Genomic DNA, 23,552 nt, shown 5'->3' with positions numbered 1-23,552 from the left:
GAAAAATCTGCAGTTGACTGTATATTGTTATATGTGGTATCGTTATGAGTGGACTGCACTGTATGTTGTCAATGTGCTTGGAGGTATGCTGTGCTTCCTTGCAATTTCATATATGCACAACTTTCCTTGTTCTACCTCTCACAATACCTCCATCTTCTTCTTGACAGTCTTCACATAGTAGTTACTTGCCCTGCGGCATCTTACAACTTTGATGCCGAATAAAACGGCGCTGACGACGTGAACAAACAACGTGCTCGAACAACAAAGTGACGCCGCCGGGTAGGGCCTAGGGCTGCTCCGCCAATCCGCTGCCTCAGCGTCCCGCTGCAAGTGGCGCCAGAGGCTCAGGTAGAGGGAGGGTGATGGAACAAAATCGCTCCCGTGATTTTGGAGGGCATACTTTGCTCGCCCTTTACTCAGAAGCCACCTGAAGCACCTGGCATTGAAGCTAAAGAAAAACCGGTCATGCCACCTATCATACAGCCATAAAAGCTTCCACTGGCGTTTGACGACGATGATGCTTGGTGGTGCGCACTTCGAACTATCCGCAGAGGTGACAATTTCTGTTCAAATTAACGAGATGTTTTACCCATGGTCTCCTGTGCACTGTGGACCGGACTGCAGCGACAATTTCAAATCATCCAAAATGTCAAATAACTAAGTGTGAAATAACGAACTTTAACTGTATATGCCAAACAGCGTTCATAACTGGCTTCATGGCCAATAAAACCAATATGCAGAAATATATGCAGTGATATTTTACTCCAATAATAAAGGTAAGAAGTGTAAACTTAAAATTTAAGGGCTTCTCTTTGGTAGACACAATATTGATGAGAGAACTAAATCATTATTGTACGTTAGTTCTCATCAATATTGTGTAAAACAATGAAGGAATTTCTAGCACTTGCAACATACTACTCTTAACCATCTGACTTGATGGCCTTTGCAACCTCTCTATTTCTCTCTCCCCCTTTCTTTCTTCTTCATATGCAACTGCCTCTTAGTTCTGCCTTCTACTTGACTTGGTGCCTTCTTACAGGGAAGCACGGTTGCCTTGTATTACCGTAATAACTCGAATCTAACACGCACCTTTTTTCCAGTTAAGCGAGTTCATAAATCGCATGCGCGTTAGAATTGAGTACGAACAAAAAAGTACGGTCAATCTATTGCCATCGGCAAATCCAAAATGGCCGCTCCCAACGTGCGTCGGCATGGCGCGCCGGCCATTTCTGCCTATGTGTTTCCCATGTGCGGCACTTCGTACGTGTGCTGAGGAGTTCGTCATCTAGTAGTGCATTAGCATCGACGGCATGGAAGGACCAACTCCAAAAACTCGAGTGCACCACGATGCCGCTTTTAAAAGGTCATCGCGTGTGTAGAAACGGACGGAAATCGGGCCGCATCGCGGTTGTTCGGAGTTCCCGAAACGTGCGTGCGGGACCGGCAGAAACAAAAGCAGAAGATTGTCGACAGCAAAGCTTCACGCAAAGGCTTCACTGGACCACAGCAGGGTCGGTTTCCGCAAATTAAAAGGCTGCTCGGCGAGTATGCGCTTGAGCAGCGAGCGGCACAGCGGCCCGTGACGACAGAACTGCTTCAAGTGCGGGCTATGCAATTAGTCTTAGAAAAAAGTCTAATGCAGAGCCAGTTCAAAGCGAGCAGGTGCTGGCTAACTAACTCTATGAAAAGGAAAGGCTTTTCCCTCCAAAATCGAACGGGCATGGGCCAAAACTTGCCGGAGGGTGTACGATGAAAAGCTTCACAGTTTTCACAGGTTCATTCTAAACTTGCGGCGCAACAACGGCTACCTGCTTGGGCAAATCGGGAATGCCGATCAGACGCCTCTTTACTTCGACATGCCTGGCACCACAACCATCGAGAAGAAGGGGGCGAAGCAAGTTCGCGTGCTGACATCGGTCCACGGTAAAACTACAGTGACGGCAATGCTCTGTTACACGTCAGATGGGCACAAGCTTTGCCCGTACCTCATATTTAAATGGAAGACGCTTCAGAAAGGAGTAGTTTTTTCGAGTGGTGTGATCGCGCAGGCCAGCGAGAAAAATGAGTGCGCGTTGCAATCGATGTCTTACGTTTTTTTTTTCGCGGTGGAAATCGGGTGCACGTTGCAATCGAGGGCACGGTAGAATCGAGTAAATACGCTAATTAATCCACTACATTTTGTTATATTGACTTTTGTAACAGCTGATGTACAAGCTATTGCATGCATGGTGTAACTATGCAAATCTTGCAGAATCTTCTCGGATTTTATAGTCAGGTTGGAAGAAAGAAAACCTAGCACACTCACTTGTACCAAGGACACCAGGCACACATGAATCCATCTTTGTGAACAGCCTTCAACGTGAACGGGTATTCGTATCCAAGGCTATCATCACTTGAACAGGGAAAAAAAGAAAACAGGGAGAAATAAAATTATAACCCCCAGTAGAAAGCGTTTCCTTGTACGACTAAGTACTAAAATGGCACTGTAACTACAAGAGTGAACAAAGTGAACGGCAGTGCACTTTGATCAACACACTGATGGTTATTCATGTAGTTCTAACAGTATACGTAAACACAGCCCCAATCTCGACGTACTTTGGTGTGGCAACAAGCAGGCTACACATGCCAGCGTGAGTGTCACTAGCAGTGAGTCATGTCTTGGCCACTAGAAGTGGTACACTGCACGAGCACTGTCAGTTAACAATGTGAATGCGCAGTGCGCATTTACTGGGATGCAAAAAGACAGAAAATCCATGCCTTTAGCTATTTGTATTTCCAGAGTGCCTAAACTTGATAACAACCCAAGAAAAAAATGTCAGCTGCCCCCACACTTATCGCTGTCCCTGTCACAGAGAATTTGCATAAGCACTATACTCAACAGCTCTTACACCTTTTCGTTAACATCAAGCACTTCTTGAGTGTGGCTGGTCAGAAACTTTAACATCTTGGTAACTTATGTTCCGAGATTCTGAAACACTGCTCTGCCAAACTATGTTTGAGGTCGTAACAACGAACCTTCACCATTTAATATTCATAGCACTTACATCAACCAAAAAAAAAAGCACCTCATGTATGAGTGGAAACCAGCTACCACAACTGTCTTGCACAGTGGCTTTTTGGGCTAGCTGGTTACATGCGTCAAAATGTGGCACAGCGCTAAAACACACATGGACGACGAGGTAGCACTTGTCTTTCTAGTCCGTGTGTGTTAGTGCTGTGCCACATCTCGTCTTTCATAGGTTGAAGGACAGGCGCACTGCAGTCCTGTGGGCAGAGCTGACAACTTTTTAGCAGGTTGCAGCTATAGTAGTAGGGCTTCGAGGAACTTTGCACACAGAAAGCGCTTACCAGTCCTGTGCATGGTTGGGCACAGTAGACTCGGATGGTGGCAGTGGAGAGACTAGTCGGGCCACCTGGGTCCATACAAGCCTGTACAGGTCCTGTCTACTAGTGCCGTCATGACAAGGCAGCACCAGAGGAAGACCAAAAAGTGTCGGCCGCGTCTTCTGGGATGACAGGAAGTAGACGTCTTGCCTCATCTGTAAATGAGAGATTGTGCACTTGGCTTTGAAGGCACCAGAACACTGGGTCATGTGGCCAGCTGCATGCTTCAGTAAAGAAGGCAAGAGAACACATGGGGTAGCTACGAATAAAGATACAGAGAGTGCAGGTAATACATTCTTAGGCTACTCAGCAGGAGTGTGTGAATATTCTAAACTTCGAATATTTTTCTAATAGTGTTTGCTAGTCGATTTAATTCACACTGGAATTTCAATATTTGAACTATTACAACTTCCCAAAGACACAGTGAACATAATAAATAAAGACCCCTTCAGATTTTTGATGTGTTTCACCCCCATCATAATCACGTGTTTTGGCAAAGCTGCCTTCCAGGCTCTGCTACTTTCGCAAATGCATTGACTTGAAAAAAAAAAAAAGAAAAAAAAAAAGGCTAGTTCTAGCGTGGAGATGATAGATCTAGCAGAAGTCGGGGCTCAATTAATGCTGTTCTGAATCTGAAATATGAACAAAAAGTTGGAGAAATCGGACACCGAAGATTTTTAGCATCCAAAATTTCAAATGTTCTTATACTATACTAACGTCCGAGGCAGATCTGGAACTCTAGACTCTGAAGGGAGCCAACCCTTCTCTGCCTCAATAGTTAGGCTTCCACATACGTTGAAAAAGAAAGAGAGGCTGACGAAATAGCATCTTTGCTTTGCACATGTAAAGTGTAGTTGGCAACACTTTGGTTGCACAAAATCATGTACATAAATACCTTTCGGTGTCTGCATTGCCTCATTCTTGATAGACAACTACAGTCGAACACAGTTACATCAAATCCACATATAATGAATTTTTGGGCATATCAAACTCATAAGTTATCCCTTTGACATTCCTTTGTATATGTATAGAAATTCGCACATTTATATCGTACAGTATCTTTACCCGCCTTCGAATAGATCGAACGCCGCATGAGCTGGAAGGTGCGCTTCCGCACTCACCGCACCCTGCTATCTCCCCGGCAGCGCGGCTCTGCGCGCGAGTTGGAAGGCGCACTTTGGCATTTGGCACTCACACGCCCAGCGACCTCCACGAAGCATCACGCCTCCGTCGAAACCCGAAACGCTTGAAAAAAGGTAAGGGCAAGAGGGCGCACACAGCACAATCTCTAACTTGTGAAACGGCTTTTTTTTTTGTTTCTCCTTTTCTTTCTCTCATGCTTTCTCCGCGTACCAGTCGGCTTGGAGAGCAGAAACGAAGGAGCCGACGTCCTCCTCCATTTGCCTTTAATTTGTTGTTGCTATTTTGCAAGGTTTGGCTCCCACCTTTTGCTGTCACCTAGCAGGTGGCCATTGCCTCGCGAGCGCTTTGCTTCTGTTGTCGCGCCGCCTACGTTCCATCACATGTGCAGAATTTCTCTTTTGCATGCGTGGTGTGCAAAGCCACTGCGGACTCCTTGAATTGTCGACTTCTCGTGTAGCTATGGCCAACGTCAAGAAGCGCAAGACCCTTGACTTTGCGACGAAGTTGAAGGCTATTCAGCATGTTGAGGCGGGCGAGAAATGCTTGACTGTCGCAGACAACTTCGGGATACGACGAAGCACTCTGAGCACCTTGTTGAAGAGCAAAGCAGATATCAAAGCAAAAGCGGTGGAGAAGCGAACGTCGAGAGCCTGTCATGTGCGTGCTTCTGCCCACGGGAATGTAGAAAAGGCACTCTATGCCTGGTTTTTAGAAGTGCGCGTGAAGAACATTCCAGTGGATAGCCGAATGCTGATCGCCAGGGCCAAATAGTTTACAGCTGCACTCGGTGAAACAACTTCGCTGACAATGCCGGGTGGCTTCGCCGATTTAAGCAGTGCTACTACATAGTTGGCAAAACCAATTCTGTCGAATGCGAAGCTTTCAGCAGCCAGGACATAGCCAGGACATAGCCTCATAGCCTATTTTCTACATTTCCAGGGAAATTCTGGAGAAAAAAAATTCCCGGAGTCCTCCACTACGGCGGAGTCCTCCATAATCATATGGAGTCCATAATCATATGGAGTCCATAATCATATGGTGGCTTTGGGACGTTAACCCCCACATATCAATCAATTAGTTTCTACATTCTCAGCTTTCTAAATAAGTAGGGCTTGTTCCGACTATTTGTTTTGGGCAGCTGTAGATATTGAAGTTTAACTAGATGCAATCAGATCAGTGGGCACACGAAATTCATCATTTCTATGGCAACGACCATTTCCCGAAAAACCATAATGCTCGACACATGACTGATTCGATGCACGATTTCGTTAACACATACCCTGTTTCTTCTTCTTTTGCTGAGAGAGAAAAAGGTAACCAGAACGCCAATTTTCCTCGCAACGCATATTGCATGACTGTGCGATTTTACTCAGAGGTCAAGGCGAGGTACCCTTCTTGGGCAGAACCTCTCTCTGCTGGCTAAAAGTGATGTTACCAAATCTTCACCATATATCATTGAGACACTAAAAATAAAAAGCTATAATAGTCCCACCAACCTAACGACATCTCAGTTGGCATGAAAAATGAATATGCCAGAAAGCAAAATGTACTGATTAGCACCTAATTACAATCCAAGCTTGTTCAAGGCTTTTTTTTTAATTATCCAAAGGACATTTGCATGATTTGACATCATCCTTGAAGTATCTTCTGCCAGAAACTACAGAAAAATTGCTAGCTGGTGCAACAGAAGCATCCAAAGATTAACATTTCCCAGGGGGTCACACTGCCGGGAAATCGGCCATCTTCAGAAACAAGCCAAGTGAACTGCTATTTTTGAGTAATTGTTGAAAATATCCATCGCTCATAAAAATAACTGTGCTAGAAACCAAGCACTCTTGCTTTTAGAATGTGCCAGGCGGCAAAACTAGTTATTAAGCCCCCGATTTTAAATTCTCACTTGTGTTTCGGTCACTGGTGACCCTTGTTCTATATTCGTGGTAACAAAAGGGCCAAAAAGAATCATTTGGAGCAGAGAAAATATGTACATTTAACCTTGATGCGAGTTTTTGTGGCAGTGCTGATTTCCGCTTAATAGGTAGTTTTACAGCGTAGCAGCCCTATGACAATATAAAATAACTTTTCCAGGCAGGCAACATACAGTAAAATACTATGCCTATTTATCAATTTTAAATACTTAAAAATTTTAGATAGCCTGAATTTGTGTCAAAGCAAATTCGAATACTGTAATATTCACTATTTTGCTATGATATGCAGCATAAATAAATTCATTACCTGCAATAGCATTGAGCTCTCAGCATTATATTACGCCTCAGCTTATCAAAAACAATAGCATTGTATGTGTGACATCCTTTAAATGAAAAGAAAGGGAAAGGGAAAAAATAAATGAAATGCAACCCGAACATGAATGCTTTCACTACCATGCGCAAAAACTTCATACCGTGATGTGCAAAAACTTCATACCATTAATTAATTGAACATAATTTCTACTTTCAAGAATTATTTGCTGGATATATTTTTGAATAGCAGCTCCAAGATGGAAGAATAATTTTTTTTCAGCTTTACAAGAAACTGGACACGATGAAATTATTGCATATGCCATAACACAGGCACAGGTCCTGCAAGTAAAATGAAATGAGAGTGACCAGAAGCTTTGGTCAGCACACAAACACACCATTTTACGGTGGTAGGCCACAACAAAATTCCGCCGAGGCAGGTCAGACAGATCTGCTGCCGAGCAATTGCTTGTGAGGCTAGAGCTCATGCCGGACGACATCTCTGGGTACGCCCCATTCCACGAGGCAAGAGCACCTCCAGATGATGTCGAACCAGGGGTGTCAGGTCGTTCGGGTGGGCCCTCACTCCCCGCCATCTGTGCCTAGTTTGAAAGCAAAAGATGGTCAGCCATCTGTTAGCACAGGTGCGCACGACAGATGCAACTTGTGGCTAGAATATTTGCATGCAGGACTAAGATAGGAGATATATACAGTGGAATGCCAGTGATACGATTCTGCACAATAGGTTTTCCTTCACATTCGCAGCCAACATCCCATGGAAATAATTCATCTTTATGCAGTTCATATGATCACACTATTGGCCAAAGCTAGATGTATGATCACGAATGAGTACTTCGTCTGACATATAAAACAATCCTACTTTTATTCTTCGATATACTAGCCCCCCCCCCCCCCTCCCCACACACATTTTCGCAGATTATCAGCGCAATTGCTCCTTGTCTATTTTTATAAATGTGTACTTTTAAGAAATAAGCACAGTTGTAAGTGTCTACACTTCATGTGCGCGTTGGATGTTTCTAATGTGCTGTCTTCCTTGCACAATTTAAAGGTGTCTAGAAAAAAAAACTTGTGAACCAACCAGCCAAACAACAAGCCTTACTGCATTTTTTTTTTACTTTTCACAACAATTTACTCTTTGAAGAAAAAAGTGAGGTGCAAATTTAGCACTCCAATGATGTTCAATAAAAGTGAGTTGCTGGCTGAATGTGCATATTTTCCTTTTGTATTTAACTTCTTTATTTAATACAGTTTTTGCATAACACATTTTATTACCCGATTTCAATTAAAAATGTATCAACGAGATTCCACTGTATATCTTCGTCACATTCTCCATGCCTAAATAATGAAGAGGGCAACCTATAAGAACTTAAGCAAATACCAAATGAACAGAAAAGTACCTGACATATTAAAGTGAAATCCTGAGAAAGTCCACGTTCCATTATGAAAGAACGCACCTAATGTCACTGTGCACCTGACGTGACTGAGAGGGGACTGGCAGCATTTCTATCCCTTTGCCGTGAGTGAAATGCCAGTGCAACAAACCAGCACCCCTTTAGCAACTCGGTGCTGCAAGTCAGTGTTCCATTGGTGTTACTCAAATATGCCAGTTAGTGTTGCAGTGTTGTTCAGTGTTGCAAGTCAGTGGTGCATTTGTGCACCTTTGGTGCCTGTGGTGCAGAAGTACAGTGTATTACAGTGTACATTTGCACAATTCTAATGCATCGCCAAATGGTACCTCTGACCGCATTTCCATAACTGCCTTAACAAATTTCAATGTATTCAGCTATGATATATGCCTGCTGACTTGCATTAGAAGCTTCCTTCTCTTTACATCAATCGAAGCACTTGGGAGCAAACAAGTATATATTGCTTTTGTATTGGACACAATGACCAGTATAAAGTTAGCATTTAAGTATGACAGCAACACATTTCTATAAACATAACTTAGCAGTACAGTTAGCCCAACTTAGCTAGCATAATATCATTCTTCTGGACAAGAAAGGTGCTCTTAGAATTGTGCAAATATGGTATCTAGTTGCTTAACTAACAAGTGTAATTTTTGCTGCACATCAACACACTGTGCCAATGGCAGCAAGCATACATGCTCTTATTTGCTACGGGTTCTAATTCCTTGTGTGTCAGTGGCCACTTTCACTAAACAAGTAATTTCTCTCAAAGGGTTCAATTACGTACTGTAACCTTAATGTACTGATGGAAAAGTCTCAACAGCTCAGATGGCTGCAAGCCTACATAAGATGTTTTATAAGACCCTCATTAGAAAGTAGGCGAGAAGACAGTTATCAATCAATGAATAACTTGCTAAGCTCATAACTGGGATTGAATGTGGCTTAGAAATGCCCCACCACTAAAGAACAGGCAGCAACAACAACAGCAGTGGTGCCACAAAAGGCAAGGAAGAAAGAACAAAAAAATACGAGCAGCAAACAACAGCAGCAGCAGCAGCGAGTGGGAGGCAGCGGGTGACAATGCCGGAAAACTGATGACCACAAAAAGGTGAAAGTGGAGGCGCTGGCACTACACACACGACGCAACTTGAAGGCATGTACGCAAGGAAGGTGTGCTCAAGGACAAGGCTGAGCGCGTTGGTGCCCGCACGCACAAGGGAGAGCCCGGCCTCATTGTGGTGTCTGAACTTACGACCCTGCTTACGGCCCGGGGCCCACACCGGCTGCCACCCAGTCTGCTGCAGCAAAACAACCCCACGGTGGTCACCTGGCAAGAGGCAGACACGGCTTCCCCAGCACCTGCCAATGCATTGCCAATGTCCATGGGTGACCCACACAGCCCAAGGCCGCCATCTCCCGACGGGACGACACCGTTTGCCATGGGCTTGTTGCTGTGCGGGCCGTTGGCGCCTGCAGTACAAAAGTTGGTGTGGTTTTAGCTTGGCTGTCTTCATTTTCTGTTCTTATGATTCACTGCATAAACATTATACACAATGCTTTTGGACCCATACCATTGGCAGCTAGTTGGGGGTCCAATAACAAAATGGTAGGGGTGTGCATATATTAAAAAATCTAGGATATTTTTTTAATATTGTTTGCTGTTCAATTAGATTCGCATTGGAAATCTTACTATTTGAACTATTAGAACTTCTCTTTAAACTATTAGAGCTTCTCGAAGTCAAACACAGTCAATGTCCAATTGACAGTGGCCCCTTCAGATTTCTTAATGTGCTTCAACTCATCACACACTCGTATTGTTTCAAAACTGCCTTTCAGGCTTTTCTACAATCCCAGCAGTATATTGACTCGAGAAAACGGTGGTTCCAACATGGACATGATAGATGTGGCCGAGGTGGGGAACTCGCTCTCTATATTTCGTGCCGACCGGTTGTGCCTCCGCGCTCTCCGACGACAGCGCAGCTCTGGCCGACTGGTTCGCCCTATGCCATCTCCTGCCGCCAACAAGAGCTCTCGCTGAGTGGTGCCCCGTCCTCGGACTCTTGCGACGGTGTCCATCTTTTCTATTTTCTCCTTCCTTCTGGGTGTCGCTGTCCCTGCGCCACGCTCTCTACTTCCCCCTTTCTATCTCTATACCTTTAATCCTATCCTTTTAATCCCTCCTTACCCCCATCCCTCCGTGAGCTACCGCTGAGGTGTCGCACTCTGATGCAGACAGTTACGAGGCTCACTTTTCTCTTCTTTTCTCTTTAAGAATCACATAAGAAAGGTGGGGCTCAATTAGCACTGTTTTGGACCTGAAACTTAGACAGGAAGTCTGAAAAATCAGACGCCGGAGATATCCAGCATCAGAAACTTCCGGTGTTGTTATATATGTTCACATCTACGAGGCAGATTTGTAACTCCAGACAGAAAAAGAGTACACCACCACGTCAGTTGGGTATACACAGAAATTAAAAGAGTAGAGGCTGAGGAAATAGCATCTTCGCCTTCCATGAGTGAAGTGTTGTCGGCAAAAATTTGGTTGCACCAAATCATGTAGATAAATACAATTCGGCCACTGCATTGCCTTAATCTTGAGAAGACAACTATGAAACACAACCCTGCCAGCGCTACACAAGCGTGCCAAAAGGACATTTTCTTGTTGGTATCTTATAAATGGCATTTTCAGGAAAGCGCACTGGTGTGCACCAGTGCGTCTGTATGTATTCGATAAATCGCACAGGTGTGCACCAACCGTCTTTGGTAACCAGGGCACACCCTGTCGGGGCCCTTTTTCTTTTTTGTTGCTCCGAGGTGCTCCGGAAAAATCGGCAGAGCGACGCTGTGCAATCCCAGCATTCATTGCGTGCAGCGCGCGTAGCCGACGATCAGCAGAGGACGCGCAACGGCTGGTACGGCGACAGCAAAAAAGATAGCGTGCCTCAAACTTTTGGAGGCTTGTTTGTCCAGTTCACCTGATGACGACAGTGAAGATGAAATTTAGCTATGCTTGGTGAGCAGGCACACAGATGAAATACCGAAAAAGCGCAATTTCGTGCGGGAAACCGTCAAGCTCTACTTCGAGTTCGATGTGAGTAATTTTATATATACACATAATTTAAAAGTGGGTGGACTTGAGCTTATTGGCTCTATTCATAGCGGGAAAACAGCGCTCGTCGTGTAGCAGACAATGCAAAAAGCTGGACGAAGCACAGAAAAGCGCAAATTAAAAACGCGCGTGTTACGCTAGGCGGCGCTAGCAGTGCGCACCAAAGAGGTGCATTTTGTCTTCGGTATTTCCATTTGCCCCTCGAGTGAACTGGGGCGTTCTGCCTTTTTTGTTTTTGTTTTGGGGAAATTCTAGACTGCTCCAGGGCACAATTCCCGAAGATACTAAAAGATATGCTTGCTAATTCTCTCCAACTTTATTTTTATTTTCTGCTATTTCACTTTGTGAAGTGTTTTCTAAAAATACTCAAGAAATATTAGTAAAACCTTTGATTCGCACTCCCTCTTCAATACTGAAAGTGACTTCGCACCCAAAATTTTGCTACTCGCACAGCTCCACAAAAAGAACAGCTTACTCATAATAAAAGGCCACTTAAACACATGCTATTGAAATGTACGGTGTGAGAATTGAGGCTAGCCCGCTGCCTTTGCGCGGGCTTTGCTGCCTTTTCTGCCGTTCTCATGTCTTGACATGTCTCCCCGCCTCTGCTGTCTGCCGCGCTGGGAGAGCGGAGTGACGTTTAACTCCCTCACCCGGCAGCAAATGTTGACTGTGGCGCCACGCGTGGAGCCTCCTGAGAGGTTTCGCGCGCTGCGTCGGGAGCGGACAGATACTCTCCGGGACTGTAGACGGTGAGCCACGCAATCTTTTGCGTCCGTCGACTCCCGTCGCTCGGGGGCTCGTCGGACTTCGCTGACGGCGCCTCGCGCCCGAGGCGAACGCTCACTTTTTGTTGCCTCACTGCGTACACACGGCCGAAGGGTGGTACGGTGTCCTAGTGCGTGGCCTAGCTACGCCGACCCGTCTCCCTCCGAAGCTAACGCGAGCGCCTTTGCCCTCGCTCGAGCAACCGTCCTCGGTCGCGGTCTCTCCGTGGATCACCTTTACCGCTGTTATGCCAGCGAGTCCTCGTCAAACGACCGTGCCTCTGAAAAAGGCAATCTGGGTCAAGGCCAGCCCGCAGTCTGCCTGGCGCGATCACCTCGACGGCGTGAACACGCGCGGCGCTCCTCTGGCCCACGTGCAGTGAGTCAGTTGCGCACGTGACAGCGAGCCGGCGTCCTCGTGTCAGGTGGTCTGACGCATGGCGCGGCGGCCCCCATTGGCGGAATCTGCCCGGACGACCCGCGGCGCTTCTGATTGGACACTTTGGTTGGACCCGGTGCAAATAAAAGAAGCCCTGCGGCGTGTCGCGATCGGCGGTCCTATGTGAGAGGCGTCCCCGTGTCGGAGTGCCGACATGTGTGTGAGTCAGCGGTCTTAGGCGAAAGACTGACCTATGTGTTAGAGAGAAGAGCTCGGCTCTTCGAGTCTCTGTCGGCCCCAGTGCCGAAATTGTAACGCCTCTGTAAATATGCTGTACATAAACCTGGTTTAACTCACCGTCGTCTCGTCCGCTCGTCTTATCAGCTCTGCGCAGAAGCAGTCGCGAGCTGATAAACATACGCTACCAAACGGCTGGTGACCTTCCCGGCGGAGTTGAAAGCAGTGGCGCCTCCGGGGCCGTGTTGGCGTCGCCGTCATTCGCAACAGTGGTGGCTTCGGCGGGATCGGTCCGCCGTTTCTCAACAGTGGTTGGCAGCTGCGGGATCGGCCGGCGTCAGCGACATCGATGCGGTGAGTGCCTGATGTTTTCCCCTCAGTTCACCAGACTACTCTAGCTCAGGTTGTAGTAGTTTAGAGAAGGGCTGTGTGAAGCATTAGAGTGAGCTTTGATCGTTTCAAGCAAAGTCGAAGTGCTTTGAAACCAAAGTTAATGCGGAGGGGGTAAACACGGGAGAGTGAAAAATTGCTTGCGCGTCTTGCTAGTTGACTTATAGTGGGTACGGCAAGTAAATTGTTAACAGGGGCAAAAATTTTGACCTCATCACGACCTAGGCGGAGCGCTCTCGTTCAGAGTGATCTCAAGGGGCCAACTTTGTGGTATTCTAATTCGTTACGTTGTTGTACGTGGGAAAAAAGAAATTGAGTTGTCATTTTAAGAGTCTTTTGTCCCACATGTGCCTCTTGATGTAGAGGGAACAAAATTCCGATAAACACGTAGATAGGTATATGTTGTACTATACTTTGTCTGGTGTTCTGTCGGGTGACCGAAGGCACTTGCGTGTGTCGTGTGTTGTCTGTTGTCGATCCGTTCTTGGCAAGTTGCAGAACCATCGACAAGTGCTGAAACCGAAGATGGTCAGAAGAGACGAGTGAAGCTGGTCAGCAAGTTGTGGCGACGAGCCAGTGGAGCTGGGATCCGTCGTCAAAAGTGGAATGTGTTCCCGGACCAGTCTGGAGCTGTATTCTCCCCATGGCCCTGGAGGCGAACCTGGAGGGACCTGGCGAACGAGCGCACCCGACATCCGAGCCCCGTGGAAGCAGCTCGTCTTTCCGGTGCATTGTCTGGCGGCGGGGGTGCTGTTATGCCAGCGAGTCCTCGTCAAACGACCGTGCCTCTGAAAAAGGCAATCTGGGTCAAGGCCAGCCCGCAGTCTGCCTGGCGCGATCACCTCGACGGCGTGAACACGCGCGGCGCTCCTCTGGCCCACGTGCAGTGAGTCAGTTGCGCACGTGACAGCGAGCCGGCGTCCTCGTGTCAGGTGGTCTGACGCATGGCGCGGCGGCCCCCATTGGCGGAATCTGCCCGGACGACCCGCGGCGCTTCTGATTGGACACTTTGGTTGGACCCGGTGCAAATAAAAGAAGCCCTGCGGCGTGTCGCGATCGGCGGTCCTATGTGAGAGGCGTCCCCGTGTCGGAGTGCCGACATGTGTGTGAGTCAGCGGTCTTAGGCGAAAGACTGACCTATGTGTTAGAGAGAAGAGCTCGGCTCTTCGAGTCTCTGTCGGCCCCAGTGCCGAAATTGTAACGCCTCTGTAAATATGCTGTACATAAACCTGGTTTAACTCACCGTCGTCTCGTCCGCTCGTCTTATCAGCTCTGCGCAGAAGCAGTCGCGAGCTGATAAACATACGCTACCAAACGGCTGGTGACCTTCCCGGCGGAGTTGAAAGCAGTGGCGCCTCCGGGGCCGTGTTGGCGTCGCCGTCATTCGCAACAGTGGTGGCTTCGGCGGGATCGGTCCGCCATTTCTCAACACCGCGGAGACGTGCTCGTGGCACACTCTGTAGTACTTTTGTGCCCGTGGCGTGGATAAGCCTATTCGCTTTCCCGTCGCGCCTTTGCAACGGGCTGAACTACGTTCGGTGGCCACAGACAATAAAGAGTTGCGACTTTGAGCAGTATCGTGTTCTCGCCACGGCGACGGTTAACGCGGGCCCTGCGGCTCGCTAAGACCGAACCCACGCTGGTGGCCGTACTCCTTCGGGATACAAATACACCACAACGGTGAACTGCGGGAATTGAGGCTAGCCCGCCGCCGTTATGCAGGCTTTGTCGTCTATTTCTGCTGTTCTCATGTCTTAACATGACTCTCCCCTCCTCTGCTCTGGAGAGCAGAGGAGGGGAGAGACTCTGGAGAACAGGAGTGACATTGACCCCTCTCACCCGGATGTCAACCGTGGCGCTGCGCTCGAGTCTCTCGGGACGTTTCGCACACACGTCGGGAGTCAGTCAGAGGGACCTCTGCGGGACATGGAAGGGTTAGCACACGCATTTGTTTCCCGTCCGTCGCCTTCCTTTGTTTGGGGCTCACTCAGACTCCTCCAACGGCGCCTTGCGCCCGCGGCAAACGCTTGCCTTTCGTTGCCCCTTTCGAAGGCTAGGCCAAAGAGCGGTGTGGTCTATTACGCGAAGTCCTACTACGTCGACCAGTACCTCTGGAAGTCAACGCGAGCAGATTTTGCCCTTGCTCGCACGATCAGGCCCTGCTGTGCTTGATCGCGAGAGCCCGCAGCATAATCTCGAGGGCCAGTTTCTATCAGCGGTGTGTCACCGTGAACCCTTTTGCCCACAAAGATGTGCTCGCGGCACCCTTTGTGTTGTAATTTTCGCTCGTGACGGGGATAAGCCTCGTTTGCTTTTCCGCCGACTTTTGCAATGGGCGCTGTACAGCGTTTTTGGTTCTGCCGCAGGCAATAAAGTGTGGCGACCTGTTTGAGAACAGTACTGTGCACTTGCCACGCTGCGCTCGACGCCTTGACTGTCTGAACGCGTGTGCAGCGGTGTTAGTCGCACGAGGTGACTGTGAATGCAGCCCTGCGGCTCACTAAGACCGATCCCATGCTAGTGGCCATACTTTTTTGGGATATGCTGTGCACTACACAACAAAGGACCATATTGTGACAACAGGAGATACAAATAGAAAGACCCTGTCAGCATTCGTGAAATGTGTTTTTTAAGCAACGTACAAAGTTTTGGCAAGTCTTTACGCTGATTTCAGCTAGCCATTACAGTGAAACCATGTTAATATGTACCAGTTGGGAATGCGGCGTAGCTATGCACTAAATCATAATAGTACACATTAACCACCAAGTATAAATTAACATATCTTGGCTTGTGCCATATTGACCAACAAGAAAATACAATTCCATAGGATTAAGTACCCACCACAAAGCCTTTTCTCTTTCCTTTTTTTTTTTTTTTTGCCTAGATGCAGAAAAGATTCTAGCACACTCGCACAATGTCAAGACTAAAAGGGCGTGAGGCACGTGCCAAATGCTAGAATGCCGCAAGGCAGCGCGAGGTCCCGACGGTGCACATATGCGCCACGTTCACGTGCAGGATTGGCTGAAGAAAAGCCAGTGGCGTTAGACCCATGCTGTGGTAAAAAACACCCTGCAGATGAGGTGTTACTGTGCTGTGGGACTTCAGGCTGTGAAGATCGGGAAAATCAGCGTCGCTGTAGCCGCCCGGTTCTGAAGGTTGTCATCGAAGAGGCCCGGAAAGTGGACATCGCCCTCGAAAGACCCGAGTGAGGCTGCCAGAACTTGCCGCACCCCTTCACAGCAGTTCCCTTTTACTCATGGCACAAACATCTAACAGCATGTGGCCAAAAGCATGTAGTGGCGATGCCATAGAGCATTTCAAAACTACTGCAACTACTGCGTTCTGAATATGCAGCAACTAATACAGCTCCAAAATTAACATTACCGGCTGTCTCCTATACATGGTTACCGAGATCTGCGACTTAGCGAAAAGTTTCAACATGGTGCGATCACAGGGAGCCAATCGTCTACGGGTTAACTGCGTGCAGCACTTTCCCTACTCAACTCATACCGCCATTTGCCATGGGAGTATTTTTTTTTCATTCACTTCACTTCAATATGTGCGCACAAATGCGGTGAGCAGCTCATTGCATTAATTGGACGATGACGAGCTTCCCACAAATGATGTGTGCTTGGGCTGTCACCCAATAAAAGAGTGTAGTATGATTAAAACTGCACTATGCTTGCTGTACCGTACGTGCGCTGTTAGTGTGATAGCATCAATGCAGCGAGGCTTCTCAGCGCCTGAGACCCACAACGCTCAACTTCATAACCACGAGGTACTTCCATTTCTACAAAGCAGTGGGCTTTTCAACGCAGTCCCGCACAACGAAGTGGCAGCATACAGTAGCCCAGCGCGTTCACGTAGTCGCCTATGAAAGTGTGCATAGAAACCCTATGTGACACATGTGCTGCAGCATATAGCTGAAGATACTTATTAAAAGTATTGTCAGTTATACGTCATACTAAGGTGTTTGTTGATGGCCACCACCTCACGCTCATTCTTTGCCGATGCTTAAACGCAAAGGCATTGCTGTAGTCATGCGGAAGTTGGAATAATTGATTGACTTATCTTCACACCTAAATAATAATAATAATTAAGAAAAAAAAAACAGATGCCATTTTGTGGCACATGGTGGTGATGGCAAGTTCAGCGGCACAGTAAACTTTTATGGTGCAAAAAGTTCTTGCTGGATAGGCACTAACTGGTAGGCATAGAACGAACCACTACAGCTTAGGCAGTCAGCAAATGCATTATGCTTTACCGAAACTGTGGAGGATTCCTGTCGACATTTAAACCGCCGGGTACCCATCAATAATGTTTGATTGTACTACATTTTGTTTGAACAACCATCAAAAATGCATCAAAAATAGTGGAGCCAAGGATCCACTCACAAGTAACCACCATCCTCTGTATCTGGGTGAGTGTCTGAGGTTCACGAACATGAGGTGTGACTGTAGATGTGCCGCCGTCATCACAGAAGCCCAAGTTCTCCAGAGGTGGCGCCACCTGATAAGCGTACAGGGCTACTCCACCTGTCATAGCCTGCACTCGACGATCATCTGGCAGGAGGGCACGCACAACGGCGCCCCACACCTCGGCCAGCAGCAGCTGCTGTGGGGCCAGCCCACAAAGGGGAGACAACTGCTGCTTCACCGACAGGTACCGCTCGTCTGGGTTCAGTTGGAGACCATACCTGGACACAAGGTTCAGAGTCATTGCACCATGCCCCCTTTGCACAGCGCCTCCCCAACATCACAGCCATGCTTGATGCAAAGCGAAGGTTTGCATCAAGCATAGCATAATGTTACTCATTCTAAAAAAAAAGTTTTTGAAATAATATCCTATCTCAATAAAAATTACCATGCATGTGATTACTGAATGAAGATTTGTAAAACATCCACCCTACAGGCGAAAGGAAACTAAATGCCAAAACAGCTGGTCCTTTGATCAGGAATAATATTCAAACTTGGAAGCAAAGAATGAGTTACCAGTAATTACAGAAGGATCCTTTAAAAGAAACCTGAAGGGACCAGGAAAGTGTGTTTTGCTTAAAAGGAGTTTTGGCTACTTAGAGATAAACAGGGGTACAATATTCAAGTACAAAACCACTCATATTAGGAACAGTTCTATTTAGTCAGCAACTTCATTTAAGAGAGTTTCCTTTAACAGGAGTCTACTGTATATGGTATTTATGAAATACAGTAGCCTATCAGTAAAAGGAACTGCTGCTTAAATGGAACACGTACTTCTGCCAATATTGATTTTGTTCTTGTATACTGAACCCCTGCTCATCTCTCAGTAAACGGAACTCCTGTTAAATGGAACCTATTTTTCTGGTCCCTCCAGATTCCTTCTGATGAGCCTATTGTAATTACAATTTTATCAAGGTTGAGAAAAAAAGCTTTAGCCTGTAGCTAAAGTGCAGCGGAAAAGAATGACACGAAGTTTAAATATGTTCACAGCAACTTTCTGAAAACTTCCGAAAGGCAGATTCACTTCCCAATAATAAATTCAAGAAATTTACGCTTGAAGTTCTGAACACATTTGTAATTTAATCTTTGAGCCTGTAAGAAACAGAAAGGGTTGTATTTTGACACAATACAATATTTATCCAAGGCATAATTTTTTACTATAATATCTCAAAGTTAATTTCCAAAAGCCAAATTTTTTACAATTTTTTGCTATTTTAATTAGGCCCCTTGGCCATGACACGGTCCCCAAACAATTCGTGGTTTTCAGCAAAAATTTACAGTATTATGACAATGCAGATATGAAAAGTGCGCCATAAAAGAATATTTCAGGGCAAAACAGGCCCTAGAAGTTATCAGCTGTAAATCCCGCCTCCCCGTTGGCGACCACCGATTGGCCACAACATCACATGCAGAAAGGAGCGGTGCCATCGTTCTCTGCCAGTGTCAGCCACTGCAAATCGTTCAATTTCAGTGCCAAGCAGATGAAAGCTCAGCTATCTAGAGTTCCAGCGTTTCTCACTATGGGAGGGGGGGAACTAGTTTGCCAGAATGCAGATACTCTAACATCCACCTGCTTGTTACGTCACGGCTCACGAGCGCGTCAGTGTTGCCCGACTCTCAAGCCACTTGTTTACGTAATAATACTCAATTAAGTGCTCGACTAAATGGGCTAAAATTTCGCCACCCTATTAGTGAATGCACCCACATAACACAAATTATGGTAGAAAATTAGGTGTCATGGTCCGTTTATGGGAACGTGACAAGTTGTTTGAAAGCACTCCAAAAACAAAGCTTGTTCTGTTCACTATCTAAGGAACAAAAGAAATAGTCCATTAAAATAGTGCAATTGAGCGTGAAAATTGACAAAAATTTATTCGTACTGTCGTCGATGAGCACCGAAACAGCACCACTTTTCACATACCTGATGGGCATGCTCCCGTCCAGTCGTACCACAACCACCTCAACGTGCACGCAGCTCTCCATGGGCAGTGGCAGCGAAAGGAAGTTGAAAGGGTCGAAACGGACGCTTGTGTGGCCGCACACCTTGCAGGTGACTGTAGACTGAAGCTGGCCATGAAACAGGTCTACGACCACAGATCGGTTGCGCAGGGCGTGGTTCTCCCAGGCCTCACGAGCGACCTCGTCGTCTGGTCGCCCTGCACTGTCCTTCAGTTCGACGTATGGCTTTTCCTGTACCCTGTTCAGCAAAAAAGCAAAAAAGAGAAAAACTGTAGCCAGTTTTACACCCTAAAAACCATCGTGAGGCATTGTGCACTATACTCTAGGCAAAGTCATCACAAACGATTTCCTAGATGCTTCTTTGTTCTTCAGATTTAGTCGTGCTCATCCCGTGTGACGATATTGTCACGTCGCTCGAGGGTCTAGAGAAGGTTTATTGAGGTCTGAGCAACAGGGCTCTTACCAAGCGTGTCGGTTGGGCTTGCTCGCCAGAGCGGGGACACGCGCGCACTTCTTACTTTAGTGGTGTGAGCCTTCGCCTCGGCATACAACCCACTACTAGAAGTAAGTGGCAATACTCTCATTCACAGCCTCACTGGAACACTACAGTAGTGTTCTAGCAGGGCCATGGCTTATTTCACCAGCCCCAAACTGTGTATCACTATAAAAGCTGTGCAGGAACGCAAGCAACATCATCATCATTGTCATTTGCAATAGATACCCTAGCATGGTTTAATATATTCTGCTACAGCAAAACAAAGCATTGCACACTTCGTAATGTTATGCACAAACAAAAATGTTTCTTTCAAGCGACTTCATGTTTCTCTATACAAGCTAGATAACTCGTGTGAATGTTCTTTTAAATGCCAATGCTCTAAAACCTAAAAGAAATTGAAAAACGCATAGACCAGATGCACACACACACACATGCACACCTGTACCTGTATAAAAGCAGTGAATAAATAGTACAATGCTAATAGAAATATTTAGCGAGCAGTGTGCAATATGAAATATCAATAGAAAGTAGTGTATAACAATTAAGTTAAATATATGCAGGTTGCAACACTGCCCTAAGAAGCAGGACTAGCAGTATAATTTGTGTTGTAAATGCTTTTTCTTTTTGAACTAAGAAGACATGTAAGAGTTAAAAGACCAGTCACAGTAAAAGCCAAGCAAGTTTTCTTCAGTTCTCAACTGCTAAGCCCACCTATTGAGATCCTCGTGTAGACCATCAAGGAGAAATGCCAGCAACTCCTGAGAGTCATGCTGCTGAAAGCCATTGAACCTAGGTGCGTATTTCCCAATTGTCCACTGGAAGGGAACCAGAGTATGTTTCACAACATAAGCACTTACAATGGTTATTGAAATCAGGTGGCACCTGTGGGAGATAAAAAACTGGCCAATTAATCAGTCGCAAATGCTTAGCAGACGTCTATGTAAGGACTACGTCGGGGCATATTTTAATCCCAAGCAAGAAAAAAAAAGGCGGGGGATGTGATAAACAGAGGTATAGCTCTCCCCATTTCCGTAGGCTTAGTACACAAAGTAGGTTTGTATCGAGGGATGTACTTTCAAAAGAAAACATTTTTGGAACCAAACTTGAAAGTTTATTTGCAGTACAGATGTCTCGAGTAAATTTTTGTCAGCAAAGCTGATGATAAGGGTGTCAACAACAACATCTAGAACAGCTGGCACTATTCAAACTCAAGGCATGTCGACTCACCCTTAGTTTGAGAGGGGCAACAGTTTTTGATGTTCCGCTCCACAGGTCGTGGACAAGGTCACCATATCGCTTAGCAATGTGCCCTTTCATTCCTAATGGGTTCATTCTGGGAATAAAAAAATAATAAAAAATTCAGCGGATGAAAGATAAACAAGCTGGCAACAAGGAAATCAAGGAGCTTTATTAGAGCAAGATAGCAACTGGAAAACCAGCTTTGTGTACATATACTCCCTAATGGCACTGGGCACAAAATCCTCTTCGAATTCATCTTGCATACAAAAGCCCTATAGTTTGATCACGCGAACATTTGTGTCGATTTCCTCTAGATATCTAGTGATAAATAGTCAATAGAGAAAAGGAAATAAAACTGAAGCATGAAGAAGGACAAGATCAGTGTTGTCCTATCCTCTTCTTATATCCACTAATTTTTCTTCACCAAATTAAACATTGTTACACACTGATTGCTGCAGTGGGGATTCGCTTGGCTAATATGTACTCACTACAACACTTAAAGAGAGATGCTGCTCGAAGACACTTTTTTTTTAATATTCACCCTAGAGCAATGAAACTTGAGCTGTTTATAGAACTTTTTATGTTGATTTCAAATATATAATTAGTTTTCTTGCAAGCTGCATGCGTTTAGCTCTGCAACATGACAAAGTGAAAACCTTAACCTTTTTGCCCCCCCTCCCCTCTCTTCATCCCTGAACTTCGGTAATTTCTTACGATTAATAGTTCATAATGTTTTAAATAAAGCGTAGAATGCAAATAAATAATTAGGAAGCACATACAAAATATTTATTAGGCGTGAAAAATAATAGACTAAAGAGTCCATATTTCACCTACCCTAGTAAAGGTTTACATACAATTTTTTATTATACAATAAAATATTGAAATTTAAACTGAATAACTGCATTTGTCATACTTTGGAAAAAATTTGGGCAAAATTTCATGTAGATCCGAGCACTAGAAGTGCCCAAAAAAAAGAGGGGCACATTGAAAAAGAGGCAAAATTTGTGTTTTTAGAAAAACGAGTTTTAAAGTTAAAATTGAGTTTTTATTTATGAAAGATATCATTAAATCTGATGAAATTTGACAACCAAAAAGAACAATCTTTCTTGTAGTGGCCACTGCCACTAAAATATGCCAGCATCATAAGTTTGTCCCTTTCGGCTTTTTCGAGCCGAATCCTCACAGACATTACGCTCACAGACAGGGCCATGAAACGCTTGCCTAACTTCCGTTCCATCTGGCAGAGCCATGTGCCAACTGCAAGCTAGGAAGAAGTTCGACAGGACTGCAAAATCCAAACTAAGTCCAATGTCATGCCATTTCGCGGCTCGACTCTTCGGCTCATGCGATCAAGAATGGCGAGCGGCGGCGCATTATCGGCGGCAAGGTGCTCAAAGAATGCACACTTTGGACCTTTATACAGGTACCTTGTGCTCTTTAGATGCCATTTTAAAGCATTTTTCAGTTAAGTCTTGACCTGTATTTTTTTTTTTTTTTCATAACAGTACAGGTACTAAATCTTATCAAAACAGGCAAAAATAAAAAATTGGTAATTTTGAAAAAACTCGCGTTTTTCAACCGCATCTCCCCTTAAACCTTATGCAAGGGCCGTCCAGTCATGAAATTTCAGTCCGCAATCTCCGAGAGGAAATTGCAGCACAGCGAGCCTTCGAAGATGCATCGCCGCCCCAGGACTTCCCAATATTGAGTGGAGAAGAGAGCGAGACAAGCAAGGTGCTAAAGGCAGAGAGGCTAACGCTATGTTAAGAAAAGAAGTTTTCTACGCCATGTCAAGATACTACTGGGGTTCCTAAAACTTGACACGTTCGCATGCCATCAATTTCCTAGCGATCATAAAGGCACGATTAATAATGAAACTACTAACCTGTTTAGTTCATAGAGGTGTTTTTCGTTGATAAAATACTGAGTAAGTGGCCGTGTGTTACTGACACACTGAAGGGCAGCATTCATGAAGCATGTGTTGCCGAGGTTGTTCAAGCCTGTGGCACCTTTCTCTGTGGGACCTGCAACAAAGTCACAAATAAAAGCTGCTGCTACTAATGACAGCGGCTGCAGTGTAGGAAAATTCATCGACTTTACTGAACTGCAGCGGGAAACACCGTCGTACTATTTGTGAACTAAGTGTAATGATGAATGTAGTGGGTCATGCAAAGCTCGGCCCGGACTGTCGCTGATTTCGCTGGCTAGGCCTATGCTCCTACCTGGTCTCGAATAAAACAGTTTTGACTGTCTCAGTTCTTTATTATATAAGTCATTAATCTCATTTGTTCATGCAACCGTCCACAGAGGAAA

General features: G+C 45.8%; 1 protein-coding gene across 6 annotated transcripts in view; it reads right to left on the bottom strand.

Annotated features, from left to right (window-relative positions):
• The window catches only part of Usp32 (Ubiquitin specific protease 32), a 77,892-nt gene that overhangs the window by 18,509 nt on the left and 35,831 nt on the right, over window positions 1-23,552 (bottom strand). For 5 of the 6 annotated variants that reach the window (XM_075888922.1, XM_037433185.2, XM_037433186.2 and 2 more), the window contains 9 exons: window positions 23,125-23,263; window positions 21,228-21,333; window positions 20,712-20,815; window positions 19,467-19,742; window positions 17,465-17,766; window positions 9,441-9,658; window positions 7,160-7,363; window positions 3,349-3,539; window positions 2,306-2,392 (listed from right to left, as the gene is read on the bottom strand). In XM_075888922.1, coding sequence (XP_075745037.1) covers window positions 2,306-2,392; window positions 3,349-3,539; window positions 7,160-7,363; window positions 9,441-9,658; window positions 17,465-17,766; window positions 19,467-19,742; window positions 20,712-20,815; window positions 21,228-21,333; window positions 23,125-23,263 — 1,627 coding nt within the window. The remainder of the gene's footprint in view (window positions 1-2,305; window positions 2,393-3,348; window positions 3,540-7,159; window positions 7,364-9,440; window positions 9,659-17,464; window positions 17,767-19,466; window positions 19,743-20,711; window positions 20,816-21,227; window positions 21,334-23,124; window positions 23,264-23,552) is intronic. The other variant, XM_037433190.2, reaches the window with a different exon arrangement.

This window comes from Rhipicephalus microplus, chromosome 3, assembly GCF_043290135.1.
Source record: "Rhipicephalus microplus isolate Deutch F79 chromosome 3, USDA_Rmic, whole genome shotgun sequence".
In the NCBI taxonomy this organism is placed as follows: domain Eukaryota; kingdom Metazoa; phylum Arthropoda; class Arachnida; order Ixodida; family Ixodidae; genus Rhipicephalus; species Rhipicephalus microplus.
This window is presented reverse-complemented; position numbering and strand designations above follow the sequence as displayed.